The sequence below is a fragment of the Gavialis gangeticus genome, unplaced genomic scaffold (assembly GCF_001723915.1).
Source record: "Gavialis gangeticus isolate Ggan-Ray unplaced genomic scaffold, GavGan_comp1, whole genome shotgun sequence".
NCBI lineage: Eukaryota > Metazoa > Chordata > Crocodylia > Gavialidae > Gavialis > Gavialis gangeticus.
Window position 1 is genome coordinate 97,707,071 of NW_017729024.1, and position 24,232 is coordinate 97,731,302.

A 24,232-nucleotide genomic window follows, 5' to 3' on the forward strand; every position below is an offset into this window, starting at 1 on the left:
GGAAGAGCTGAATATCCCAGAATCATTCCATATATTCCGAGATGAAATCAACTTACATCAGCTGAATGATGAAGGGAAATTGTCTTTAACACTTGTTAACAGCAACATGCTGACAAGGTACTTTGTTTTATGTGCAATAAAATGGCTCTTCCAGCTCTGGTTTCAGCTGTTATAAATGTTGTATTTTATGGTTGCATGATTAAAAAACACTGCGGTTTTTTTTGTGATATGAGACCAATTCACAAATGCTAGGGGGTTCAGCTTTATTTTCATATGTGACCAGTACATATCAGCTTACTCATCTTTGTTCCACCTTTTTGACACAGTTTTACCATATTTTCTCATATACACTACCTGGCAAAATATATACACCTTGTTTTGGAAAGACAGAATGAAGAAAAATGATTTTTTGATGTTATGGCTGCATAGAGCAGGGACAGAGCCTAATCTTCAGCAGGCTCATCCTCCTTTTTCTGCCTAACCACAGTTGAATCCCTAGCTGCTGCTGAAAACTAGTCTGCATGGGTGGATCTACAGGTACCTGTAGACATGAGGGATGCTTGCTCTGATGCATTGTAATTACAGTGTGTCAAAGCAGACATGATTAATCGAGTCTGCTGGAGCGTGCTAATTAGCATGGTCCAGCAGCCTTGGTATTGTATGTATTTGGTGTTCCTGTGCTTCAAAATGGCGACAAAGGCATTGTGACTAAAGCTTGGCAAATGAGCTTTAGTTAAAGTGCCCCTGCCACCATTTTGAAGCATTTGACGCTGAATACATGAGATGCTTCAGGCACTTTAATTAGAGCAGCCCGTGAGAGTCACTCTAAATAAAGCATCCCTTCCCTCCACCCCTGGAGCATGTGTAAAGATGCCCTATGATTCTGAAAAGGGCTAAAGAGTTTGAGCTAAGGAGCCTGAGACTAAGATAAAGAGGTTGTGAAACAGAGAAACCAGGAACAGCCAGCAATCAGCACAATTGCCCTAGAATGATTAGCTTGATCCGTGGAATATCAAAACCATTAAAAAGGAGAGAGAGTTTTTAATACCTGTAGAGCGAAGAACAATGAGTCAGGAAGTCACACGACTCTCTCAGCTGCCTGAACAGTAATTCTACAGCTGCTGAATTTCAGAGCAGGAATCAAACCAAGGTGCTTCCAACATCAGGCAAAAAAAATCAGCTTCCCTGCTTAATATGCATATCCCAATTTTAGGGGGCTGATTTGAGGGGAAAAGGCATATGTTGTATATGAGAATTGCATTGTATCTTTTTGTTAAAAGTGCCTCATGTCTTAACAGATCTCATTTGAGATGCTACTCAAATTGGATGTGTTGCCCCAAAGTTTTCTTTAAAATCAGTAGCAAGCAGGTCATGCAGTGCAGTCAAAATCCCCTGCATTGGCTGCAGCCAACACCCAATACTGCCAGGGATGGCAACTCCCTCATGTAGCAACAGAAAGGGGGAAAAAATCCTTCCCTGCCCCATGTGGCAATCAGCAAAGCACAAAATCATGGGAAATACCCATAGTAAAGCATGGGCATCGGTGCTTCTACATCATCCCTGACCAGTGTTTTTCCAGCCTCTACATGAATGCCTCTGATGATGGAGATTCCACAATATTGCTAGGCAGCCTGTTCTACTGCCTCACTGTTATAGCAGTGAAAGCTTTTTCTGATATCAAGTCTCAACCTTTCCAATCTAAATTCATACCTTTTTACCCTCTCCTAGTTGTCAATTAACCCAGCCCTGGGGTTATGCTATTTCGGTAAGACTGCATAGTCCGCCGAGATAGTAAGTGATAAGGAGTTCTGTATCCAGTTGCGGTTGCAGGCCAAACTATCCAAATAGGCCAAGGCATAAGGCTTTTTTTTTTCAAAACAAAGTGCCCTGGATTACTAAATTATGAGGAATCAAGAGATGGATATTATGTCTCATCCAAAATGTGGCCACTCTATGACACCGAGTGCTCTCCCTCATTCTGCTGGTTCGATTTAAATTCAGAGATTGATACTCTGTACTTCATTTTGGAGACTTTAGGACCTGTCCAAGGGTAGGCTATAGTGCTATAGGTCATATTTATGTCCTCCCAATTCAGCAATGCCCCAGTATCTCCTGGGGTGCCTGTTTAAGTCATAACACTGGCTTCAGCTGCTTGGGAGCCACATGCTGCCTGGAATCATGTAGCTTCATTCCCAGACTGCCCTGTATATCAGGGTTTATGAATTATTTCATGAAGGCTGTATTCCTGTGATGAGGAAATTCTCCTTAAGTCAGAAACAGGGCTCTAATATTTCTCTGATCCCTTACTTTGATGTAACCAGGGTCAGAAGAGAAATATCTCTCTCATGTAGGGAGAAGAATGCCATTTAATGCCAACATCTTTTTTTTTCTTCCAGTTCATTTTGCCTCTTACTTTAAGATAGGCAGGACCGTGCCTGTTTTGAGAGAGAAAAAGAGCCTCACAGTGGATGTAACTACATGAGATGTTTACTGTGCAGTTGACTAATTAGCTGTGCAGTAAATGTCTTGGTGTCCACAGATGAACCCCTATTAGGCTGGAGTAAACTAATTTACTCCACATCAGGAAAGTACTTGTAAATACAAGTACTATCCTGCTGCAGAATAAAAAACTCCACACCAGCACATGTGTAGATGCTACCCCAGCTGGCTGGGGCATGAGAGTGCTTCATTGCAGGGGCTGCCTGCCTGCTAGCCCCACACTGAAGCTGCTTTGTGCCCCAGCCAGCTTCTCTGCAGCACATTGAGCGAGGGGAGCAACTCTGGCCTGGCAAGCTGACCCCCTGGACCTCCTGCCAGCTGGGTCTGCTCTGCCCAGGTTCCATGTACTGAGCCTGAATAAACTGGGGAACTTATTATTCCAGACTTTATTGCTCCCAGGTGCATGTTCAAATGGCATGCCTGGGAGCAATTAACTGTGGAGCATTAAGCTCCACAGTTTATTCAGGCACTGGAATTGCACATGTAGACGAGCCCAGTACCCCAAACTAGTGTGCTTACCAATCAAATAATTGGGAGAAAAATGTGGAAAGCCCTCTAAACTGCAAATAGAAAGTTTTATATTAAACCCCACCTTTAAAATCCATAACAGTTGAGTCTTCAACCACCTCAGCCAACTTATTGTATCATTTCACAGAGCAGAAACTATCCATTATATTTTATTTTGTATCTGTGCCCCTTTGGCTCCTTGTTTCCTAAAGAATTATGATCTTTATTTGATATTATTTGATGAAATTTGGATTTGATGTTGTATTATAGCAGGAGAAAAAACAGAAACAGTCCATGCCTGAAACACCTAGCTTGGATAAAGAGCCAAAATATGTCGAGAAAGAGCCCAACTTCTCCATTAAAAGGACTGCATTTGCCGTATGCACACTAATTTTTTTTCGAATTATGTTTTCATTAGATATTTTGTTAAGGCAAGCAGAGGGATTCAAGTCTAAGCACACACTATATATCAAGCATCAATTATTTCAAAGACAGTCTAAATTCTTCACTCTACAATGGTGACTTCAGGACTTGGGTGTGGAGCAGTTCATGAATATTTTACTGCTTCATTCTCAAAAGAATTTGAATAAGAACGCTGGAGCATAACCATCTGGCAGCACCTGTTGTTAAATACTAACTTTTCTTTTAAAAAATGTTGGTAAATGTTGTATGGCTAACTATAGCAAAATAACTGAAAAGGCTACATGGGGGTGTTTACAGAACAAAGAGAAAGAAATATTCATTATTAATTTTTTTACTTTGCTTAATAGTGATGATAAAGGTTTGGAGTCAGCTGTTGTCAAAGTCATCAGTCCAGATGAGCAATGTGATGGCAGCCTGGAGTTACAAGAGTCTTCTTCCTCACTAGTAGTAAAAGAGATTCTTCAAGAGGCACCAGAGTTAATCACTCAGCAACTGGCTCATCTCCTCAGAGGTGAGAGATTACTCTTTATTTTAAATACTGAAAGGTTTAATGGAGTGTTTCTGAATCTGCTCATGCAGAAAGAGTGTGATCCATTCTTTGGTTAACAATCCCTTTAAAGACCACAGGAAGCTTCATAAAAGAAGCAGGGAGTAAAGAGTTTGTTAAAGAGTAACATTATATTGAATATTAAAAATGTGCATTTAAAAATAGGCATGAGGGGTCCTTGTTGTATCACTAGAGAGGAATATTAAATGGAGCTGTCTACACATCAGCTGGGTAGCTGGAATAGCTCTTGGAGTTCGAACTTTGCTTCCGGGGACTCTGAGTTATTGGTACTAAAGATACTCCTGCCCTATAGTGGACAATGAATATGGAACAGGGTTTCATGCTTGCATGTTAACACTTCTCCCGATCAAAACTATGTTTATATAATCCTGCTTTTATGATATAATGTGTAACTTTCATTATCTAAGAATGCTGTAATCAAATCTCCATTACCCTTTCCTCTCAGTTTGCCTCATCTGCCCACCACAGTATTAAGCAGTGGGGCTTCAATACAGTCACAAATGCCTCTCAGTTCTTTTCTTCGTAGTTTATTACATTTATCAGTGTCTTCCGACTCCTCAGTGTGACAGAACTATTTGTTAGATGTAAAGCTAAGATTATAAAAGAACTGGATATTGCCCGAAACTTAATTACTTATTTCTGTTGTTCCCGTTCTGGAATGTATTTTCAAGACCAATATGCTAAAATGATAAACAGTTATGATTATTATATTTTCTCTGATGACATTAACTTTGGCAAATTTAACAACTAGGATTCTGAACCTTTGCGTACTCTCTAGGTTTTGTGTACTCTCTAGGAAATGATAGGAGCTTATTCTCTCCTTTTCTGTTCTTTTGATTTTTATAAGATGCCCATCACCATAGCTAATGAATTTACCTTAAGAAATAATACAGGTTATTATTTTTAAAAAGGCCTTTCATCAGTATATGAGGAAGGATGTTAACAGTACAGAATGTAGCCAAATCTCTTTAAAATGTTTCATAACTAATGGACCCCAGTAAACCTGCCATTAAATATTTTGCAGTCTGCAGATCTCTGTAGAATAGCTCTATGGGAAACTATGCCCTCAACTAACCAAGTAAGCATAATCATCTATCTTTGTGACAGAATGAAAGAAGGCATTTGGGGTTTATGTCAAGAGGCCTCTTTGTTGATACAAATGTATGACATTATAGATAACACAATCTTTATACCGTACACTGTTCAAAGATAGTATTCCGGTTTAATATGCAAATACAATAAATGTATTTGCTATAAAAGCTAAAACAATAGACAGTATTTTTTCTTTGATGCAAATGTGAAGGCCAGTCATTCAGACACCTATTATAATGTTTAGTGTTTATTGCCATTCATAGTTCTGTTGAAGTCAACGTGACTGTTTACGGTAGCAAGTGCTTAATTTTGCAGCAAGTGCTTGTGGAATTAGACTCACACCTAATGAAATTACAGTTATCTGTTTTCTTTTTCTTCTTCTGCATGCCATGAGAGATAATCAGTAACATTTGAATAACTAAAGCCAGAGAAGTGAGTCAGCGGATAAAGATCTTCCCAGAGCAGGTGTTCAGAGCTGGGGTGCCACAATGCAAGCACTGCCACCATGGTGGCAGCCAGGTAAAACTGCCCTAAACACTCTTCCTGCAGTAGGTCTCTGATCACACTAAAGCAGGCAGGATCTGGTTGGTACGATGTACCTTTCCCAGTCTTCCCCCCCACACCCCTTCTGGAATCAGAATAATGGAGAACAAAAGGGGTACATAGCCCAAAGTAGCTCCTGTCTGCTTTAGGCTGCTCAGAACATGCGCACACATTATTGTTCTTCCCCAGGATGGCTGTGCGGCAGCAGTTTTGCTGGAGGTAGCAGAACCTGGTTGAGAAGCACTGTGCTAAACTGAGACAGCACCAACAGTGGTTCTCAATCAGGGATGCTGCCACCCTCAAAGAAGTGGTGGAGGGGTGCCCTGTCCCTGAAAAGGCTGAGAACCAGTGATCTCGAGTATTATGCATTTTCAGCAACTAGGGTATGCAGTCTTTTTTTGCTAGTGAAAGATACAGAAACAGTAAAAGTACTAAATTCAGTAGTATAGTGAGCTTGGGTGTTTAAAAAAAAAGCCTTTTGTAAGTAGGAAATGAGTGTCAGAAAGTCACAGAATGCTAATATTACTTTTAATTTTTATTATATTGTCCAAATTGTTAAGACTATACATATTTATAAACACAGATCCAATTCTGTCCTTACCATCTACCCATATCCTGCTCAGATCACTCTACTGTTACGATTCATGCCTCTTGCCAAGGTGCATATGCTGGCATAATATGGGATCCCAAATCTCGCTCGGCAGTAATCAAGGAGAAGAAAGGAAAAATGATGGGACTATAAATGTACAGGTAGTAGAATTCCTGCTGATATACAGATACTGTCAACTATTTGCTTTCCCTTTATTGTTCTGATGTTGTGGTTAGCTACCAACAAAGTACCTTTTTGGGAGGATGAGTAGCTGCTTCCTGCTGCATCATCGGTGGGTGTGTGCCAGAAGGCTGACGTATCTCATTCTAAGAGGATATCTGGGATGCAAGAGCATAAGGAGTACCTATGTACAGCTGCCACATCTCCATTCCTTCAATGTACAAAAATTGGTTTATATATAGCCATTTTTGGGGTAGTTTATAGGTAGAGAGCTAAACTGAAATGCAAGTGCTATGAATTTGGAATTCATTTTCATAAAACAGCTGAACAGAGACACTTAGCCCCTGATCTTGCATCAGTGAACTCAACTGGAGCTTTGTCTTTTACTGTAGTGGGCACCAGATTGGGCCCAAAGGGGCATATTGTCTGAGAAGGGCAGTAAGATGATTGAATACCCTCTTTTCAAAATATTTATGCAGTTGCCCTGTATCAGATGTGACAGTTTCATTAGCTGCCATCTCCACAGGTTTCTATGTCCTAGCCTGCTCACACTATATACCAGTTTTAATAATAGGCAGAGGTATTTACAACTGCACTGACATGCACTGTTCTAACTTTGAACAAATTAGATGTGCTTTTGAATTGGAAAAACAAGTCAGAAGGGGGGATGGGGGTAAATGTATCCATGCAGAACTGAACATTATTGACTCAGGCAGTTTTAATATTTAAGGTCTTTTTCAGCTGCATGAGTTCCTGATATCTTTGTCTCCTCTTCAAATATGCTGTAAGCTAATTCTACCCTTGGGTCCTGAATAGATCCTGCTCCAGGACTCAAAGTATTGTACAATCATTTTTGCCTTAAGTCAGAGCTTGTTCTAACTCTGGGTGTGTGCCAGAAGCAAACAATTATAAAACCTGCCAGAGTCTTGGGCCTGTATTATTTCATTTCCCCAGAGATGTTTACTAGGGGACTATTGCCAAACTCAAGATCCATTAAATTGCTGAATCATTACATTTTTTGTTTGAGCCAGCTGGCAAGGATGTGATTCAAAACACTGCCTGTCAGGTACCTTGGGTGAGTGGGCTCTCAAAAATGCCTCCTTATGTTTATTTGTATAAGGCCTTGAAGGATGCCACAAGGTGCAGATTGCAACATGTAAATACAGGCAAATTTAATAGCAGCAGCAACAGCAGCAGCATTTATGGCAAAACCTACTGCATTAGATATTTCTGTGCATGAGCATATGAATATGTTTCAGTTCAGTGCTGATGCAGTTTGGCTTCCAGTAAAGAAGATTAGTTTGTTATTTTAACTCACAGTAATGCTCCAAAAATCCTTTTAAGGAGTTCAGAGAAGGCACTGGTATTTTTGGTCTTACTTGGCAGATGAATGGTTCACACATTTCTTAAATGGCCATGGAGTCTGAAAGAATTATGTTGCAAATATGAGAGACAAGGGAACATTTCCAGTTCCACCAAACAAAATATTTTTGGACTGCAAAGATATTTTCCCATTGTGCAGAAAAATAAATTATTTTCTGGAAGGCAACTATCTTTGCCTGGGACACTGCAAAAATTTGAGCTACAAATATGTGCTTTTAACTACTGGTGATGAGTGAGGTCTGCTTGTTGTTGTATTTACAGTGTTCATGAAAGGCTGCTGATTCACCCCTCCCCAAAAGATTTCCCTTTTCAGCTGAAAGATGAGAATGGAGGTGAAAAGCTTGTGTATTTCACTGCACTTTTCTTTTCAGGCACAAAGTTATCATTCAGGAGATGCCTGTGCTGTTCTTAATGTTTTCCCAAAACGACTTCTGCCTTCATTAGATTGTGTTTAATATTAATGCATAGCAATTGCTTTTGGCAAAAGTGGTGCTTCACTTCTGAATTGCTTTGCAAAAAGAATAAAATGTCCATTATTTTTTTTAAAGAGGCATACCGTATTATCCAATATTCCTTCCCCTAAAACCCAGGTAATGCAGTGTGAACTGCACAATAGTTATTGAACCTTAGATTACATATTGCATTTTCTTTCATTTCTGCATGTCAGTGGACAGAAAAGCTTCCGCAGTGCTTTCAGGAATCCAGTGGGAATTGCACCAGTTCTCAGTAAAAACAAGTGGTCTGCCAGAGGTGTTCTAGGTTGATAGATCTTCTATATAGCAGATACTTAAAAGAGTACAGGACAAGATGGACTTGAATCAATCTGGAAAAGCGGTAATGAAAGCATCCCTAGGCTGGGGAGAAATCAAGTGATGTATTGTTACTGAGCCAAGGCCAATTCCAAGAGCATTGCCTCTCTCAGCTATCTGGGATCTGACGTCCCAGAGGGAAACCGAGGAGTCCAGTGTACCATGGATATGCAGGGGATTGTGTGCACCTCCCATTAATGCTGACAAATACATTACTGTGACTGAAGGAAGGAGATGCCCCAGGGCTAACTTTGGGAATTGCTGATACTCTGTTAATATGAGAAGGCTCCTTGTCACTTCCTTTCACCTTAGTAGAAAAGTTAAACAATCACACTGCATGACTGCAGTGCACCCTCACACACGTAAAACTGCTTTTCAAGTTGTTTGCCCATTTTGATTTGTTATTCCAGTGGTGTTTTAAGGCTGACATTTCATGTTTGGATGCAAATGTTTAATCCTCCTAAAACCCCAAATGGGTTTTCCTTCAGGAAATTTTGTACACATTCAGAGCATGCCAAGTTGCCAAGCTTGAGAGGAACATAGCAATCAATCAAGAGCTTAAGCCTGCTGTCAGGTACCCAGGGAGAGTGCATGCTTGCACTCCGTCTTGTTCCCATGTTCAATCTCTGGTTTTACAAATATGAAATAATGTATGTATCCTATTGAGAATATAATAGGAATTTAAGACTAGTTTTCCCAATAGAAAATCCACAAGAACATGTCTATAGCAGGACAGTGTTATCTTCAAAAGTGCTTTCATAAAACTGTGCTTGAAGTGAAAAAAAAATGTAACAGTCATTAGTAGGGATTTTTTATTATGAAGTTGAGCTCTGATACAACGGATGTAAGTTTATTTTGACATACATTAATGCGAATCAGAAGTGGTTTATTTAAAGTCAATGGAGTTACGCCAGTGTTACGACCATAGCGTAAAAAGTGATGCTGTACCTGCGATGCTCCAGAAAGTATGTGAGAGGCGAGGATTTCTTACAGTGATATCTTTTATTGGACCAGCTGCTTAGCTGGGCTAATTAGACAAGCTTTCAAATGCAAGACATTCTTCTTCAGAAAAATTAGTTTAATAAAAATGAGGTTAATTCTTCAGTAAAATGTGTTGCATTCAAAAGCTTTTCTAACTCTATTCCAACTATGTAGTTGGTCCAATAAAAGCTATCACCCAAAGAAACCCTTGCCCCTTGCATAATTCCTGAACCACCACAGTTGCAACATCACTCTAACACTTCCTAAACTCCAATATTAATTTGAAATAAACATGATAATCTATGACTACAAAGCTTAAAATGTTGAGGTAGACATTCAGAGACCAGGTGGGCTGACAGATACTTTTGAGGGCTTTAAGGAAAAAGCTATATGTATGTTGTGGATATGATCATGATTGATTTGGAATTCTGAGATACAGGGAAAGTCAAGTCAGATGATCTACTGCATTAATGTAATGGCTGCGTAATCATTGTGTGAGAGACACAAGAGAAATATTTGCTCAAATTGTGAGAACCAGTAATTATTTTCCTCTTATTGTTTCTGTATGGCTTATGCCTCTCTCAGCTTTTTAGAACATAGTTCTGTACTTAGAGCTTAATTGAAACCCTGGATTGATTAGGCAAAAACTGTACTGTAATTATTGCTCAATTTGTAATCAATTGTGTAATTAGGCAAGCTTGACATGTGATACATAAAAAGAAAATTAGTAAGGTGATGGTATTTTTGTTGGGCTGAAGCATAACCCACTTGATCTTAGTTTTTTCTGGACAATTAGCCACACAAATCTGGGGTGACCTTGTAGCCTTCTTTAATTCCAAATTGATGAGCTTCTGTGTATTTACATTTGATGCCTAGTACTTTACTGTATTTTCTAGTAGTTCGTTTTCTGACAGCCTCTGCTACTTCTGGTGTTTGTTTTCCGTATTTCTTTATGTTTGTTTAACATATTCCTTTAGTTGAAGTTAGAGGTGACATATATTGTAACTACTCTTCACCTTAAGAACAGCACACTAAAAATAGAGGTGTACAATTGCAAACTTGAACAGAAATGTGGGGTCCTTCAGATTTTGGTTACTTATTTGTAGATAGTTAAAAATCAGGCCTCTTTATGGAGTAATAATTTAGCCACCTAATAATCACTAGTCACTTTTGAAAAAATTGCCCGCAATATATACTCCCTATGAATTCTGTATTTCTTTTATGTTCTTAATGCTACTGCAGGAAAGAGGACAATATATTAAAAATAATTTTAAGACTGACATAAAACTAGAGTAAGTCAAGAACATTATGATGTTTACTTTATTTAGCAGTATCTCACTTAGTGAGATCAGTTAATGAGAAAGTGCTTTAACAAATAGCTTGCCCTGAGCTTTTCAGATTCAGCTGTTATTTTCAAAGAAAGACTTTTAACCTGGGAAGACTATAAATATAACTTAATTTGGTGTCAGTCCATTTAAAATGTATATAGTTTTGATATCTGTATTCTCCTTTCCTTGTTATAAGAATTATTTGTGTTTCTACACAGATTTTTCTTTCCACTTCTGATCCAACAGTTAAGTGAAAAGGTTGAATTAGTAATAACTTGATAAGTGTTATTATAGTATAAAGTGGTGTTATAAATTAAGGAATACAGTAGCTTCGATATACAGTAAAACAGGAAAAGTTTGGTTGTGATATCACAGTTGTTATTCATAGGCAAATATCAGGGTGACCTATTGAAAATTGCTGGTAAAATGCATTTGTATATCCTTTCTTCTGCTCTTATCCTAATACGTTATAATATTTGTTATGGTTTTGTATGTTTTCAATGTGTGTATCCCCATATAGGTAAGTTAGGCCTAATTGATTTCTTGAATTAGTATGTAAATGTCTCATCTTATCTGGGATATTTATCCCCTGTCTTGCAGTAGTGCTTCTGCATTGGTTTTTGCCTGGTAGTGAAGTCAGTACATAGTGCAAAATTATTTTCAGGAGCACATCATCCTACTTCATGTGTTTATAACTTCCTGAAGAAAATCACTCTGGAGGATAAAACTTTCTTCTGTCTCATGATAATTATTTTGTAAAGTTTGAGGAAAACCCTTACAGTAATTTTCTGTAATAATGGGATTGGGAAGGCCCTCCCCCCCTACTATTTGCCATTCTTAAATTTTCAAACTAAACTATTTTGATAGACTTGACTATACCATAAAGAGTCAACACTTGAAACCTGGAAGAAGACTGTCACACAAAGGAGGAGGAGAAATGTATTTGCTAGATTTGAAAAATCTTGCTGCTTCACAGGAACCACATCTACAGTTAGTACAAGTACTAAAATACCATTGCTGCACATTTTTTCCCCTGATGCTGTGGCACAGTAGCAGTGAGCAATGAGCTACCAGTGAGCAGTATTGTTGCCACACAGTTAGTGCCTGACAGAGCTGCTGCATGGTTGCAATGAGCTACAGTGTAGTAGATTGTTGCTACTGCACCATAGTGTCTTGTGTAGACGTGCCCTGGGAGTTGGAAAGAGAAACCCTTTAAGGCAGTTAGCCAGCTGTATGGTGCTTTACAATAAAGGGTTGAAGGAGTGCACTCATTTTACTGGCTTCTGGTCTCATGAATATGGTACTAGACTCGAAGCCAATACATGTGGGCTCATTTCTTAGCTCTGCCACTGACTTCCTTTTTTGATGTGCAAGTTGCTTTACCACTCTGTGGATCTTGTCTTTTTAAATTATAAACTCTTTGGGGTAGTGAGTGATGGTCTCTTCCTGTGTGTTTTCACTTACTGCATAGGTGTCCTATGTATTTGTCAAGGACACCTAACCCAGTGGGGCCCTGATCCTTCTTGGAATCTCTAGGTGCTATTGTAGAACAAATAAAAAATAATGCTAAAGCATAAGATTGTATTGTCTTTAATTTAGTATGAATAATTGGCAATGAGTATTTTCTTTGGGTATGTTAACAAATGGGGAAATGACCTTGAATCCTGTACCTTCTAGCAATATTTTTTACACCAAGGCTGGAATTTGAAAGATGGTCTGCCGTATACAATCTTCTGGAAATACCACTACTCCATTTCTGCCTTGCAGCAGCGTACCAATGATGGTGCAATTACTTAATGGACTCATGTTTCTTTTAACTTCAAAATTAATGTGTCATTTTATTTGGCTGAATGTATTATGCTTTTTCTATATGCTCATTGGCTTTGAATCTGCGGGAGTCAGTTGTGTTAGAATGGTTGGTGATTAACATAGACTCCTGTTTCTCAGGTCATCCTCAAAGTCCTTTAGAAGAGGTTTGTTTTATACTGACAGTAAGAAAGGTCATTACAAATATTGTGCTTGCACAAAGAATGGAGTCAAGCAAAAATGTTATTTGCCTATTATGTGTAACTTAAAGGAATAAGACTTTTGCTTCTGAGCTGTACAGTCATGGTCTGCTGTTATTTCCCATTTAATTATTTATTTTGCTATACTGTTTTTTGTGCATTAACCATATACTCTGTGCCCATAAATGCATAGCTACAGGGCATGAAAAATGGGAGTGTATGGAAAATGGAGATCAACCTAGAAATGGGATGTGAACTACTGGCTCCTGGAGAAAGCAGCTCTTTATATTTATGGGAAAAACTCATATAAAAAAACCCCTGTGTTAATTTTTTGAACAAAAGGGAATGTTCTTGTGGCCATCATGGGGTAGGAAGGAGCTCCACAAGTATAAATATAACAGAAACCTATAAAAATAGAAATAAGTTAGAAGTGGCTTTTTAATGTGCTAGATTCATCAAGAAACAACAAATAAACACAGTGTAGTTTTTTTACTGAATTTGACATTTTGGTTGCACAGAACATGGAAAATGTTCCTATCAATCTTGACTGACCTTTGTATGTAAGCCTTTACTGACCTACCTGGAGGCTATGTCTATACTGCAGAGTTAAAATTTGAGTTACCTACATTTGAGTTAGAATGCCTTAGCGTTAGCCTAGCTTGAGTGGAAGCAATTGCAAGGACAATAAGATTGTTGCACAGAGCAATTATATAGCAGCACAGACGTGGCATTTTAACTGCTGATGAGTTGTGCTAACTCTAGCTGTAATGTATGGCCCCTGGCAGTCCTGCCCGACTGAGTTAAAAAAGCACCTTCACAATCAAGTTAAGGATGTGTTGATGGTACTCCGTTTATAACTCAATGAAGACAAACCCAAAGTCTGTGTCCAGAGATGCAGGGGCATGCGCAGCATGAATTTCTGCAGTGCAAGCCCCTGAACGTGCCCTTCATTGTGGGACAAATTGTGCCACAACAGGCAAACTGCCCTTGCCCGGCTCCTCCTGGCTCTTCAGCTACTGTTGCTGGCCCCATCAGTCTTACCTGGTGGCCTGGAATAGCAGGGGCTCAGCTCAGGCAGCACAGAGGCCTGGCCGGCAGTCAGAGCATTGCTCTGGATGACCCAGCTTCTGTGTGTGCTGATGTATGCTTGTTGGGCATGCACCCTGCCACCTTTTTTTCTTTTTCTTCTTTTGTTTTTTTTTGCTACTGGGAATCCTGGTAGCAAATTTTCACCCTGTCCTGAAAATTTGCAGCACAGGGAACATTTGAACATTCACTGCAGGCAGTTGCAGTGCCACAAAGAGACTTGCGGCACTGCAAATAGCACATGGCTGCCCATCTGGATGCAGCCAAAGGCAGCAGGGGCTTCAAACATGCTGAAGCAAGAAGTGTACTTTCTTTAACTATTTGTTATACAGGAGGGACTGACTTTGCTTTTGCAATGTTTCAGGAAGCATTCTCTTCAAGTGTATGTCTGTGGAACCTGAAAGAATTACAGAGCAACAAGAGAAAATGCTGTTAATTCTAGAAGAAAAGTTTCCAGATCTACCACCTCGAGAAGAAATCATCTCTGTTTTTCAGGAGACCCAGTTGAATGCTCAGGGTAATGCAGTTTATTTTTATTCCTCAGGCACTCGGCAAATTTATTATGAGTTTACAGCTAGATAGAAGGGATCATCCTGTAAGATGACAGCAGATACCTTAAAATATCTTTATTTGCACTAACATGGGATAGTTGCTTTTAAATGACTGATTTAAGGGGCATGCAACCCCTTAACCATGCAACCCAGGTTTCTGAGGAGAAACCACTGAGGTTCTAAAGACTGAGGGTGACTTTGCAGCACAAACATATATGAACCAGCTACCGCATACATTTTTTTATTAAACATTCGTCCTGGTGCAAGGGGACATAACAGAGCACTACAACAGAACTTGGCAAGGTACAAATACCACTTTAAACTATTAACAAGGAGTTGTGTACATCTTGGGGATGGACTTTAAATTCCGAAGCCAGCAAGACCACACCTGCATAGAGTTTGATTACTTGGTCCTTATCTCAGTGGAGTGAAGTTTACCTGATAAAGCTTGAAATATCAATTATTTTAATAATGGAAAATCATATTTCTCCCTCACTCAAATATGAGACTGGACCGTTTTGCTCAAAATCATCAAAGCCATTTAGAGATCAAAATTAAAAATAGTATTTTTGCTAAGGGTTCCTGGATAGAAACAAAATTCAGTGAAACATGACACTTCAGAGATGCAATTCACAAATGAATTAAGCAGATTTAATTGTTTCTTGCAGGTTAAGTAAAGCAGATCTGGTTCTTCCAAGCTCTGTCATATATTGCCTCTGGATATACAGCAAAACTTGCGTTGGCCTTTCTTTGTTGCCATGTCATATTGTAAACTTACGTTGTTTTTGCTTTTCCCTACTATCCTTACACGCCTTTGATTATTCATGCTTCCTATTTCCCTCCTATTAAATTAACCCTGTTTTGGATTATTTCAGACCCCCTTTCCTTCCTCTCCTCCTTTGGATATCTATGATTTTTTTTACACAGATAAATCACATTAAATTTTGTTATTTTCATATTCATGATCCTCTAGGCTCCTGACTGTTTTAGCTAGTTTAGACCAATATGCTGTTTTAGCCTATCTTGTAAATCATTAATGAAGATGTTAGATAATATTTAAAAGGCCATATTCTGATGGTGATTGTGTGCATCTACACGAAACATTTACTGCACAGTTGACTAATTAGCTGCACAGTAAATGTCTCAGGATCTACATGTGCGCCCCTATTAGGCTGGAGTAAACTAATTTACTCCACAGCAGGATAGTACTTGTAAATATGGAGTAAAAAATATAGCAGTGCTGGCATGGGTGCTGGAGGGGCTGACTGGGGCATTAGGGTGCTTTGGTATGGGGGCTGCCTGCTGGCTAGCTCCATGCTGAAGTACCCTCATGCCCCAGACAGCCCCTGTGTAACATGTTGAACGGTGGAGAGCAGCTCCAGTTAAGCACATTCACTACTTGAATTGCTGGTGCAGCAGTGTGGCCTGGACTCCAGAGGTGAGCTTCAGACTGGCAAAGGGCATGGGGGGGTCAGGCCCAAGCAGCAGGTAGCTGTGTTGGGTGGTGGAGGAACTGGCTGGGTGACAAGGCTCCTGCAGCTGCCAAGCCATATGGCTAGGCATCAGGCAGGAGTGTGATGCCCTGATGGCTGGGATGACCAGGTGCAATTTACATTCAGGTCACCATCTACATGTGTGTTCCTGTGTGTGATGAAAGAACCTACTTGTGGCCAGTCACCATATTGGCCATTCCTCCATCTAAGGCAGTCTGCCCTGTTTCACCTGCCATGACTTGTTGGGATATACATGATATAATAAGCAGGGAGCTGCCCATTTTAATGTCCCAGTGTCAAGGAGTATACACATGGCTCTGACCTTCCCTTACCGTGTCCCATGCCTTGCAGATGGCATCCAAAATTATAGTTGCTCTGGACAGAAGCTGGACCAAAAACTCTGCCCCTTGCTGGGTCTCTCACAATCTTCTCATTCTCCCCCTCTTGCAGGGCCTCATTCACACTGCCCCTCACTGGGCCACTCAACCCGCCCTGCTCCTTTGAGCAGCCTTTGGGCCATCAGGCTTGCCTACACACACTCTGGGTGATCCTCCTGCAGCCCTTCAGGTGCCCGTTGCAGCCTACTCTATGGGTGATGGTCCTTATATCTAACACTAGACTGACTTTAGCCACAAGCCTCTGTCCAGGCATTTGGCTCTTCCTGCCCGCTTCCCTGGAGCCACTCTCTCCCCCTCACTGGGGTCAACGCTATGCCCCCTTCCTGGGGCTTGCGGCCTTACACCCACAGGGACTCAGGGTTGTCACTCAAAGCCCTTAAAGTGACAGGCACCAAGGTGCTCTGTCACACTATTCAGTATATAACTCTGCAGTAGGATAGAACTTGTATTTACAAGTACTACCGTGCTGTGGAGTTAATTAGTTTCCTGTGGCCTAATAGTGCCACATGTGTAGATGCTAGATGTGTACTGCAGAGCTAATTCCTCTATGCCTCAGTCTAGTGTAGATGTGCCCTTTGAGTAATCCTGTTGTCTTCAGAGGATGCAACCCTAGCCCCAGTGAAGGTAGTAGTAAAATTGCCATTGATCTAAATAAGACCAGGATTGCAACTATTAGTACTATTCTGAATGTGTAGAAGTAAGCATGTTCATATAAGTAACTGCAGGTTGGTGGCCCATCTAAGTTCTAAGTACAGAGATCAGACAATAGATCTAGGCTCACAGCATAGAGCTTAGAAGTCCTCATAGCCCTTGGGGTTTCCAGTCTCTATAGCAAGGATCCTTGATGGAGTTCTCTCTACTTCTGGGACTTATAAGCCATAGTACTGTTATTACTTGAAAAAACAATTATTTGTATATGTGAAAGGAAGATCAAGAGCAAATGAGGCCACAATGTTTATATTTGTTTGTGTCTTAACTGATTCAACTCTGAATGAGTTGAAAACATGCAAAAATGCATTTTATTTATATAAATGCACTACATGTCAACTTTCTGGGGATGATTAGTGGGTGCTTTCATCAACCAATAATACCCAATGTACTTCCAGATCTGAGCCTTTTCAGGTTCACTGGGGAAAACTTAATGCATGAGTATCTTGGACATGCTGTTCTTTTTTATATCTATTCCCCTAGATTTAAATAAGCACTATCAAGGATGTAATTAATTCTATGTTATGAATTAAAATAACAAATATTAAAAACCAGAAGATTGAATGTTAAGGCTCAAGTTCTGTTCTTAACTCATGCTGTTGAACAACTCTAACCAGATGAAGATATTGAACAGTTTTTTTGTATCCCAAACAGGTTTAAATATAGAGGAAGTAATGCTGAAGGATCTCAAGGAGCTATCAGATGGAGAAATTAAAGTAGCAATTAGCACTGTGTACATGAGTCTTGAGGTAAGAGAATATAGTTATTAAACAACTAAACTGCATATCTGTAACCAAGTCTTTCATCGTTATCCGGGAAACTTTCTTAAGATGGTGTATGTAATTTGCTCTTTTTTAAACTCAGTAATTATTTGTGGCCTGATTTTCTCCATTGCTATACATCTGGTTATGTTTTCAGATAAAATTCACTGACAATGATTCATAAATGCAGTGAAAAATTAAACACTGTAGGTTATGTGCTTTTCTTTCATATTGCAGTAGGCAGTCAGCTAACTCAGGCCTTGCCTTATCTTCCACTTTCATAATACCTGCCCTTTTGTACAGCAGAATGAACAACCTTTCAACTCCTAAGGAGAGGGATTGGCTCTTTTTGACTTTTCTAAACTTACCTTGAAACCTACCTGCAGTAATTTTGGTACTTCCAGGATTCACAAGAAAACCTTCCAATTTGTTAATCAAATGGGTGCTTCCCTTATACATTTCTTGTGTTAACAACGAGGGAAGTCATCTTGTTTGTGAGCTGGGTTTCAGTATTTTGCCTCTGGACTGACCCCACTTAAACCAGAATGCTCTTATTTAAGGTCATGTGTGTGTGCATGTGCATGCATAATAATTAAGCCTTTGTAGCTATGAATGTTTCACAGAAGTTATCTTTCCTCTAGCTCTGGGTGTGTCAATGGCTCACAGGACCTTTGGATCCAGCCTGTGGATGTGGGACTTTCGTGGCATTCAGTGGTGGGGGCTTTGGCTGTGGGTGCTTTCCTGCATCACCACAGGGAAAAGGGTAGCAGAGGGGTATTAGAGTCCTCAGTTGCTCGCCTCTGACCTGGGGTGGGTCATTTTAGCCCACAGCCAGGAAAGATGGTTACCCCTGCTCTAGTGTACTGTTTTAAATGAGCATTGTGCTGTCATAACTTTTTCATGTAACTATTGAAAAGTAATTGAAGCGGAGCTCAAATCATTCGAATAATGACTGGCTCTGTCACCTCTTTGTGGGTATGAGGCAGTGGGCACACACAAGAAGCCTGCTTTCTCTTTTGTGCTGCGAGAAGCAACTAAGTGTGTGGGACTGAGTAGTATAGCCTCTGAGCAGAACCAATGATGTTAGTGATTTTCATTACATGACAAGGATAAGGCAGGAGGATAGGGCATCTGTTGTATATATTGATCCTTCTCACGGGGGATTCCTTCGACATAACCCTTCAGAAATAGTCTCAGTTCAGTTCTTACACTGATTTGTATACAGGACAACTCACTTAAAAGCATGACATTTGATATTATTGACTATGTTATCCATCGTGTATTAGCCAAATCCTCCCTTGACGGCTAGACAGAGTGCCAGTTTAGATAAAAATACCTATGGCTTTGTTTCACTTGTTTCAATAAGTTTGACAAAACCCCCAAATTCCTGGCTACCGCTTTTATGCAGAAAGCAGGGTATATTTGCACCTTAAAGGCTAACTAAATCAGAGATGAAAAGCTTTTGTAAGCTTACCCAATCCATGGATGATTTCTGGATCCACAAATTCCCATTCAAATTTATTTTTAAAGTTTTGTCATCTTAGATGAACTTGAATGGGAAATTGCAGCATACAAAATCATCCACAGACTGTATTGTATTAAATATGGTTGAAATGAAGACTATGGATTCTTATTCTATTACCTGGATTAGCTTTTATAAGCAGTATGTCCCTCAATGGGAACTGCTTCTTTTTTCTTTCTTCTCCTTGTCTCTCTCAGTAGTGTGCCCTCCTTTTCTTCCCTTTTTCCCTATCTTTGGTATTTTAATCACTGCCTTCTATTTAGAAGCTCTGCCTCCTGCAGTCCCTTCACAACATCTGATGAAGTAAGCCCACTGCTTAAGAAAGCTTATGCTATACATCTCTTATTTAGTTAGTCTTTAAGGTACACAATCTACCCTGTGTTCTGCCTGACTTCAGACTACCATAGCTAACTATACTCTTACCATTTTCATGCCGTTGTCTGTGAAATAAGTGGAACTTAACAGTATTTCAGGGAATGAAAAACAGATATTTTCTGCATCTGTTTTATGCTTTAATCTTTCTTTTTGTGTTTAAAAAAAATGTTTCCTGGGAATAGCAGTAAGGTATTCCTTGATCTCCAATTGGCCGTTGAATGTTTTAGTTTGGAGGCATGATTCTAGTACTATCAAAGGGGTTGAACTTCCATAACTCAGTGGGAGTTCAATGTGCTTAGGAAATCTGTTCCTAAATTTTTGAGAGGTATACATTAATAATTGCTCTTTGGCCTTTCAGTTTTGAGCTCTTTTTTGGCTATTGCTGGAAGCCTTCTTGATTGGCACTGTTAACCAAAACAGATCCTGGCTTCTTAAAGAAATGGGATCTTAAACATATCTCTTGGACAAATTTAAGCAGCTGGAGCAGAACCCACTACCTGGAGCAACACTGTATTAGGGGACTCGTTAAGCATGTTAACTACATTTGGTAAACTCCCAAGAACTTAATTGTTGCAATGATGGTAGTTAGGTTGAATGGTCTGTAGCTTTGTATGGCTGCCTATCATCTATTCTAAACTGACTCAAAGTGTTTTGTATAATTTATCTCAAGATAATTTGTATAAATGGATTTCAATAGCTATGTACCTTGAGCCGTACAAAATATAAATTGTACTGGCTATTAAGTGAAAATGTTAATGTTTATCTTATTGAATAAGCAATAGAATGGAAGTACTGTCTGTGGTAATAATTTACATGCTGATTTAGTAATTAATCAGAAGGCTAACTAGATTGTTGCAGATATTGAAACAAAAGAAAGAAAAAAAGACCAGAGGCACATTTACGTAATATAAAGATATGGCTGCAGTTTAAATTCTGACCATTTGTGGAGTCACAGATTTTCCCTGGAGGTCCCAGCTACCATAATTCCTGGCTTCTGGTTTCCACACATTTTCCTGGGAACTGTTTATTCTTTCTTGGACCCTTCAGTAATAGAATATATTACTCTCATGAAAGCCCTACCTGTTTTACTCATCAAAGAAGTCTGAAGATTCACATGGTTGATTCTTCATCACAATTGATTCACTATGAAATGTATTGCAGAATAAAATTATTTGTAAAACATTACAAACACACATATACAAAAAAGGCTGAAAATGTATAAGAAAACAAGAAATGGGTCAGACTAATGTTTTATCTAGCTCAGTATCCTGTTCCCAAGAGTTGCAGAGGTGGATGCTATAGAAGGAGAGCATTGAACTTGGTAGAGCTAGAGTGATCTATCACCTATCCAGTACCCTCCCTCTCATCCAGCATTATTGTTCAGAGAAGGCAGAGGAAACATCTCCAACTATTTTGTTCAATAGCCATTAATAGATCTATCATCCATTAATTTATTTAGTCCCTTTTTGAACCTGGCTATGCTACCTACCTCTACCACATCCTGTGGCAATGAAAAAGCGTTGGAGCAGTCCAGCTAACAGCAACCCCAAAAGTTATACTTTATAAAAGATGACACCTTTTAAAAAACTGTATTAGGAAGTAAACAAATAAGGAGTTACTGTGTCTGGATACTTTCTCAAATAGTCCTCTGTCACGCCACCAACTTTGCTTTCTGAATCAGCCTTAAATTTGGTCCCTAAAATTTCTAAATATATAGTCATGTCAAGAGACATAGGAGGAGACTATTGAAAATGAATTCCTTTGAATAGAGGAAATAGGATTTCACAATGTTTTATAGCAGGAATGTCAACCATACAGTATATGGTTAGATTCAGCCCATGGAATTGTTTCCTCTGGCACGTGGGACCCATGGTGGGCCAGGAAATTTGGGGGTGAGGCTAGCAGGGGGCAAGGCCTGCTGCAGAACTTGTGGCAATGGAGCCCTGTTGGGCCTGGCTGTGATGATGACACGGCCCTGCTTTGCTTTGCAGCAGTTTAGCCATCCACTTGCACTGCTGTCTCTGTCACTGGCTGGTCCTGAAACCACCACCTGGCTCCTTGTGCTGACTCTGACATAGCTGTTGCCATCACGACCACTGGCCCCACAGCTGCCAGGTTGTGGTCAGTCCTATGGAGAGCCCCATGGTCTGGCCTGGGGGGGCAGGATGAGTTTGACACTCCTGCCTTATAGTGCTACATTATTTTGACCTTTGCTTATAATTTTGCATTTTTCAATAGATAATAGTAGTTGAACTTGCAATTAAAAAATCATCTTTCAATTAAGAAACCTGGAAACGACTTATGGAATGTAGCTCCTGTGTTCCCTGGATAATCTATATAATCCTCTTATAGCTGAACACCCCATTTATTCCAGGGGTGGGCAATTATTTTGTGTGGAGGGCCGCTTACTCAGTTTTGGCAAGCCATCGAGGGCCGCATCACAGCCAGCCAGGGGCAGAACAATATTAATTTTCTAATCTTTTTAGGGGCCCTGCAGGCCAGATAGGCTGGACTGTTAGGTCACAGCTGGCCTGCGGGCCGCGTTTTGCCCACCCCTGCTTTATTCCTTCTTTCTCCCTTGCAAAATCATTGGAAGACTGGGCACAGTCTCTTCCATAACTTAGATCCCCTTCTACTGCCTTCAAACACATTTGACCACAGTAGATTTTGACAGTGGTAAAAGCTGACAAGGTCCAGAACTGTTCTCATAGAATACCTCCTGTTTGACCTTAGACTGTGTGTCAGTGAACATTAACATTTGATTGTCAAACAGTGTTTTTATGCTGATATTCAGATGCACATCATTTGGAATATAGCTAAAAGGAATAACAGAGGAAAAAGGAGAAAAAAACCCTGTGATTTCCAGTGACATTAGTCTAAATCCAGGTATCATTTTATTACCAACATTGTTCTGTCTTCAGTTACCTGGGACAGATGAGAAGTGTTTTGGGTGATACATGTTGCTGATTAAGTCCTCCACAAACTTCTGATTTAAATTGATATTGGTGTGTGTAAATCAGTAAGAAAAAAGGAACATTTGCCAAGAAAGTTCCAGATGTCATTTCTTTTGATACTGCTGTTTTCAAAAGAAATGTTCGGTAACTGGACTGGCACTGCTCCATTTTCTCTGTTTGGCTGGGGATTATTTTTTGTTGTTGTTGCCTCAGTGCACTTTGTGCAAACTCTTTTAGAAGTCTATCTGACTTACAAGGCATGATAGGAGCAGGCAGGACAGCTGTTGACTTGTTGGCTTGTGAGGAACAGAATAGTCTGTAACAGCATCAACAGTGAAGATGGCTTTGCAAAATCACAGTGTTTTGCTCTGCGTGCCACTCCCCCAACTAGCAAAGTCTGGATCAGAATACTTGTAATAATGATAATAGGCAACAGACATTAAATAATGAAACATCAAGGGGAATATTAGGTACAGACTGCTTTGCTTTTATGTCACAGATGTTGAATCTATAAAGTATTTGCGTTTTTAGAAAGCTAACAGGGTCAAATTGTCCTTTAAATCAACGGATATGTAACCGTTGCTTTCAGTGGGGAGGTTTCCTTAGGCTCGATTATTTGCTTTGGTAGAATGATCTTTTCTCATCTGTTAGGATTTATTAATTCTGATGGTATCACAGCTGCTGCTGTTACTAATAATGATAATAATAATGTGATTTTTATCTGCTGCAGCCCATCAGGAACAGTATGCCATTCATAGACACGTTTACTGCTGTAGTTGATAAGTGTCATGAAGAGCGAAATTGTCGCACCTGAAGCGTTCAGGTTCTGATTAAGTGATTATTTAAGGATAGTAAGGACAGTTTTTAAAATCATTATACTACCAACAGGGGACATTGATATTTTAATAAATGAAGTATCACCCTAGCACATAATTCAAGGTATGAGGATCTGTGTTTTATGATAGGTCTAACAGATCTATAATGAAAATAGATTCTGACTTAGGTCCTTAAGGAAGATTGGTCTGATGTGTTTGGCACGGCATTGGAGTTTGGAAGGTTCCTGTGACATTTCTGCCTCTAACTTCCTGTGTGATCTTTGATAAATCACTTGCTTGCCTCCCTTTTTTAGTAAGGGGAACGATAATGCTTGTTTACCTGACAGGTGTCCTGCAAAGATAAATTCCTTAATGTCTTAAACTATTTAGTTACTACGGTGATAAACCCTACTTTTTCCTATTAAAATATAGATACCAATGGCTCTTACTTTTAGTGCATACACTTGGTAATTATTTTTTGCATACACTTTTAGTGCATACACTTGGTAATTATTTTTTGTTTAGAATCATTCATAGAAAAATAGGGCTAGAAGGAGTTTAAGACCATTTCTCCTTGGCCTTTCGTGCAACCACAGAAAAGAGTTTATCGCAGGGGTTTTTAGCATTTTTGGATTGGTGTACTCCTGGTAGCCGGACACAA

The 24,232-nt window shown here is 39.6% G+C and overlaps 1 protein-coding gene across 4 annotated transcripts in view; it reads left to right on the forward strand.

Annotated features, from left to right (window-relative positions):
* The window catches only part of PRUNE2 (prune homolog 2), a 300,796-nt gene that overhangs the window by 69,163 nt on the left and 207,401 nt on the right, over nt 1-24,232 (forward strand). For 3 of the 4 annotated variants that reach the window (XM_019517428.1, XM_019517429.1, XM_019517430.1), the window contains exons 1-4: nt 7-117; nt 3,777-3,940; nt 14,359-14,511; nt 17,799-17,893. In XM_019517428.1, the coding sequence (XP_019372973.1) occupies nt 107-117; nt 3,777-3,940; nt 14,359-14,511; nt 17,799-17,893 (423 nt within the window). In that variant the 5' untranslated portion in view covers nt 7-106. Of the gene's footprint in view, nt 1-6; nt 118-3,776; nt 3,941-14,358; nt 14,512-17,798; nt 17,894-24,232 lie in introns of those variants that run through there. The other variant, XM_019517431.1, reaches the window with a different exon arrangement.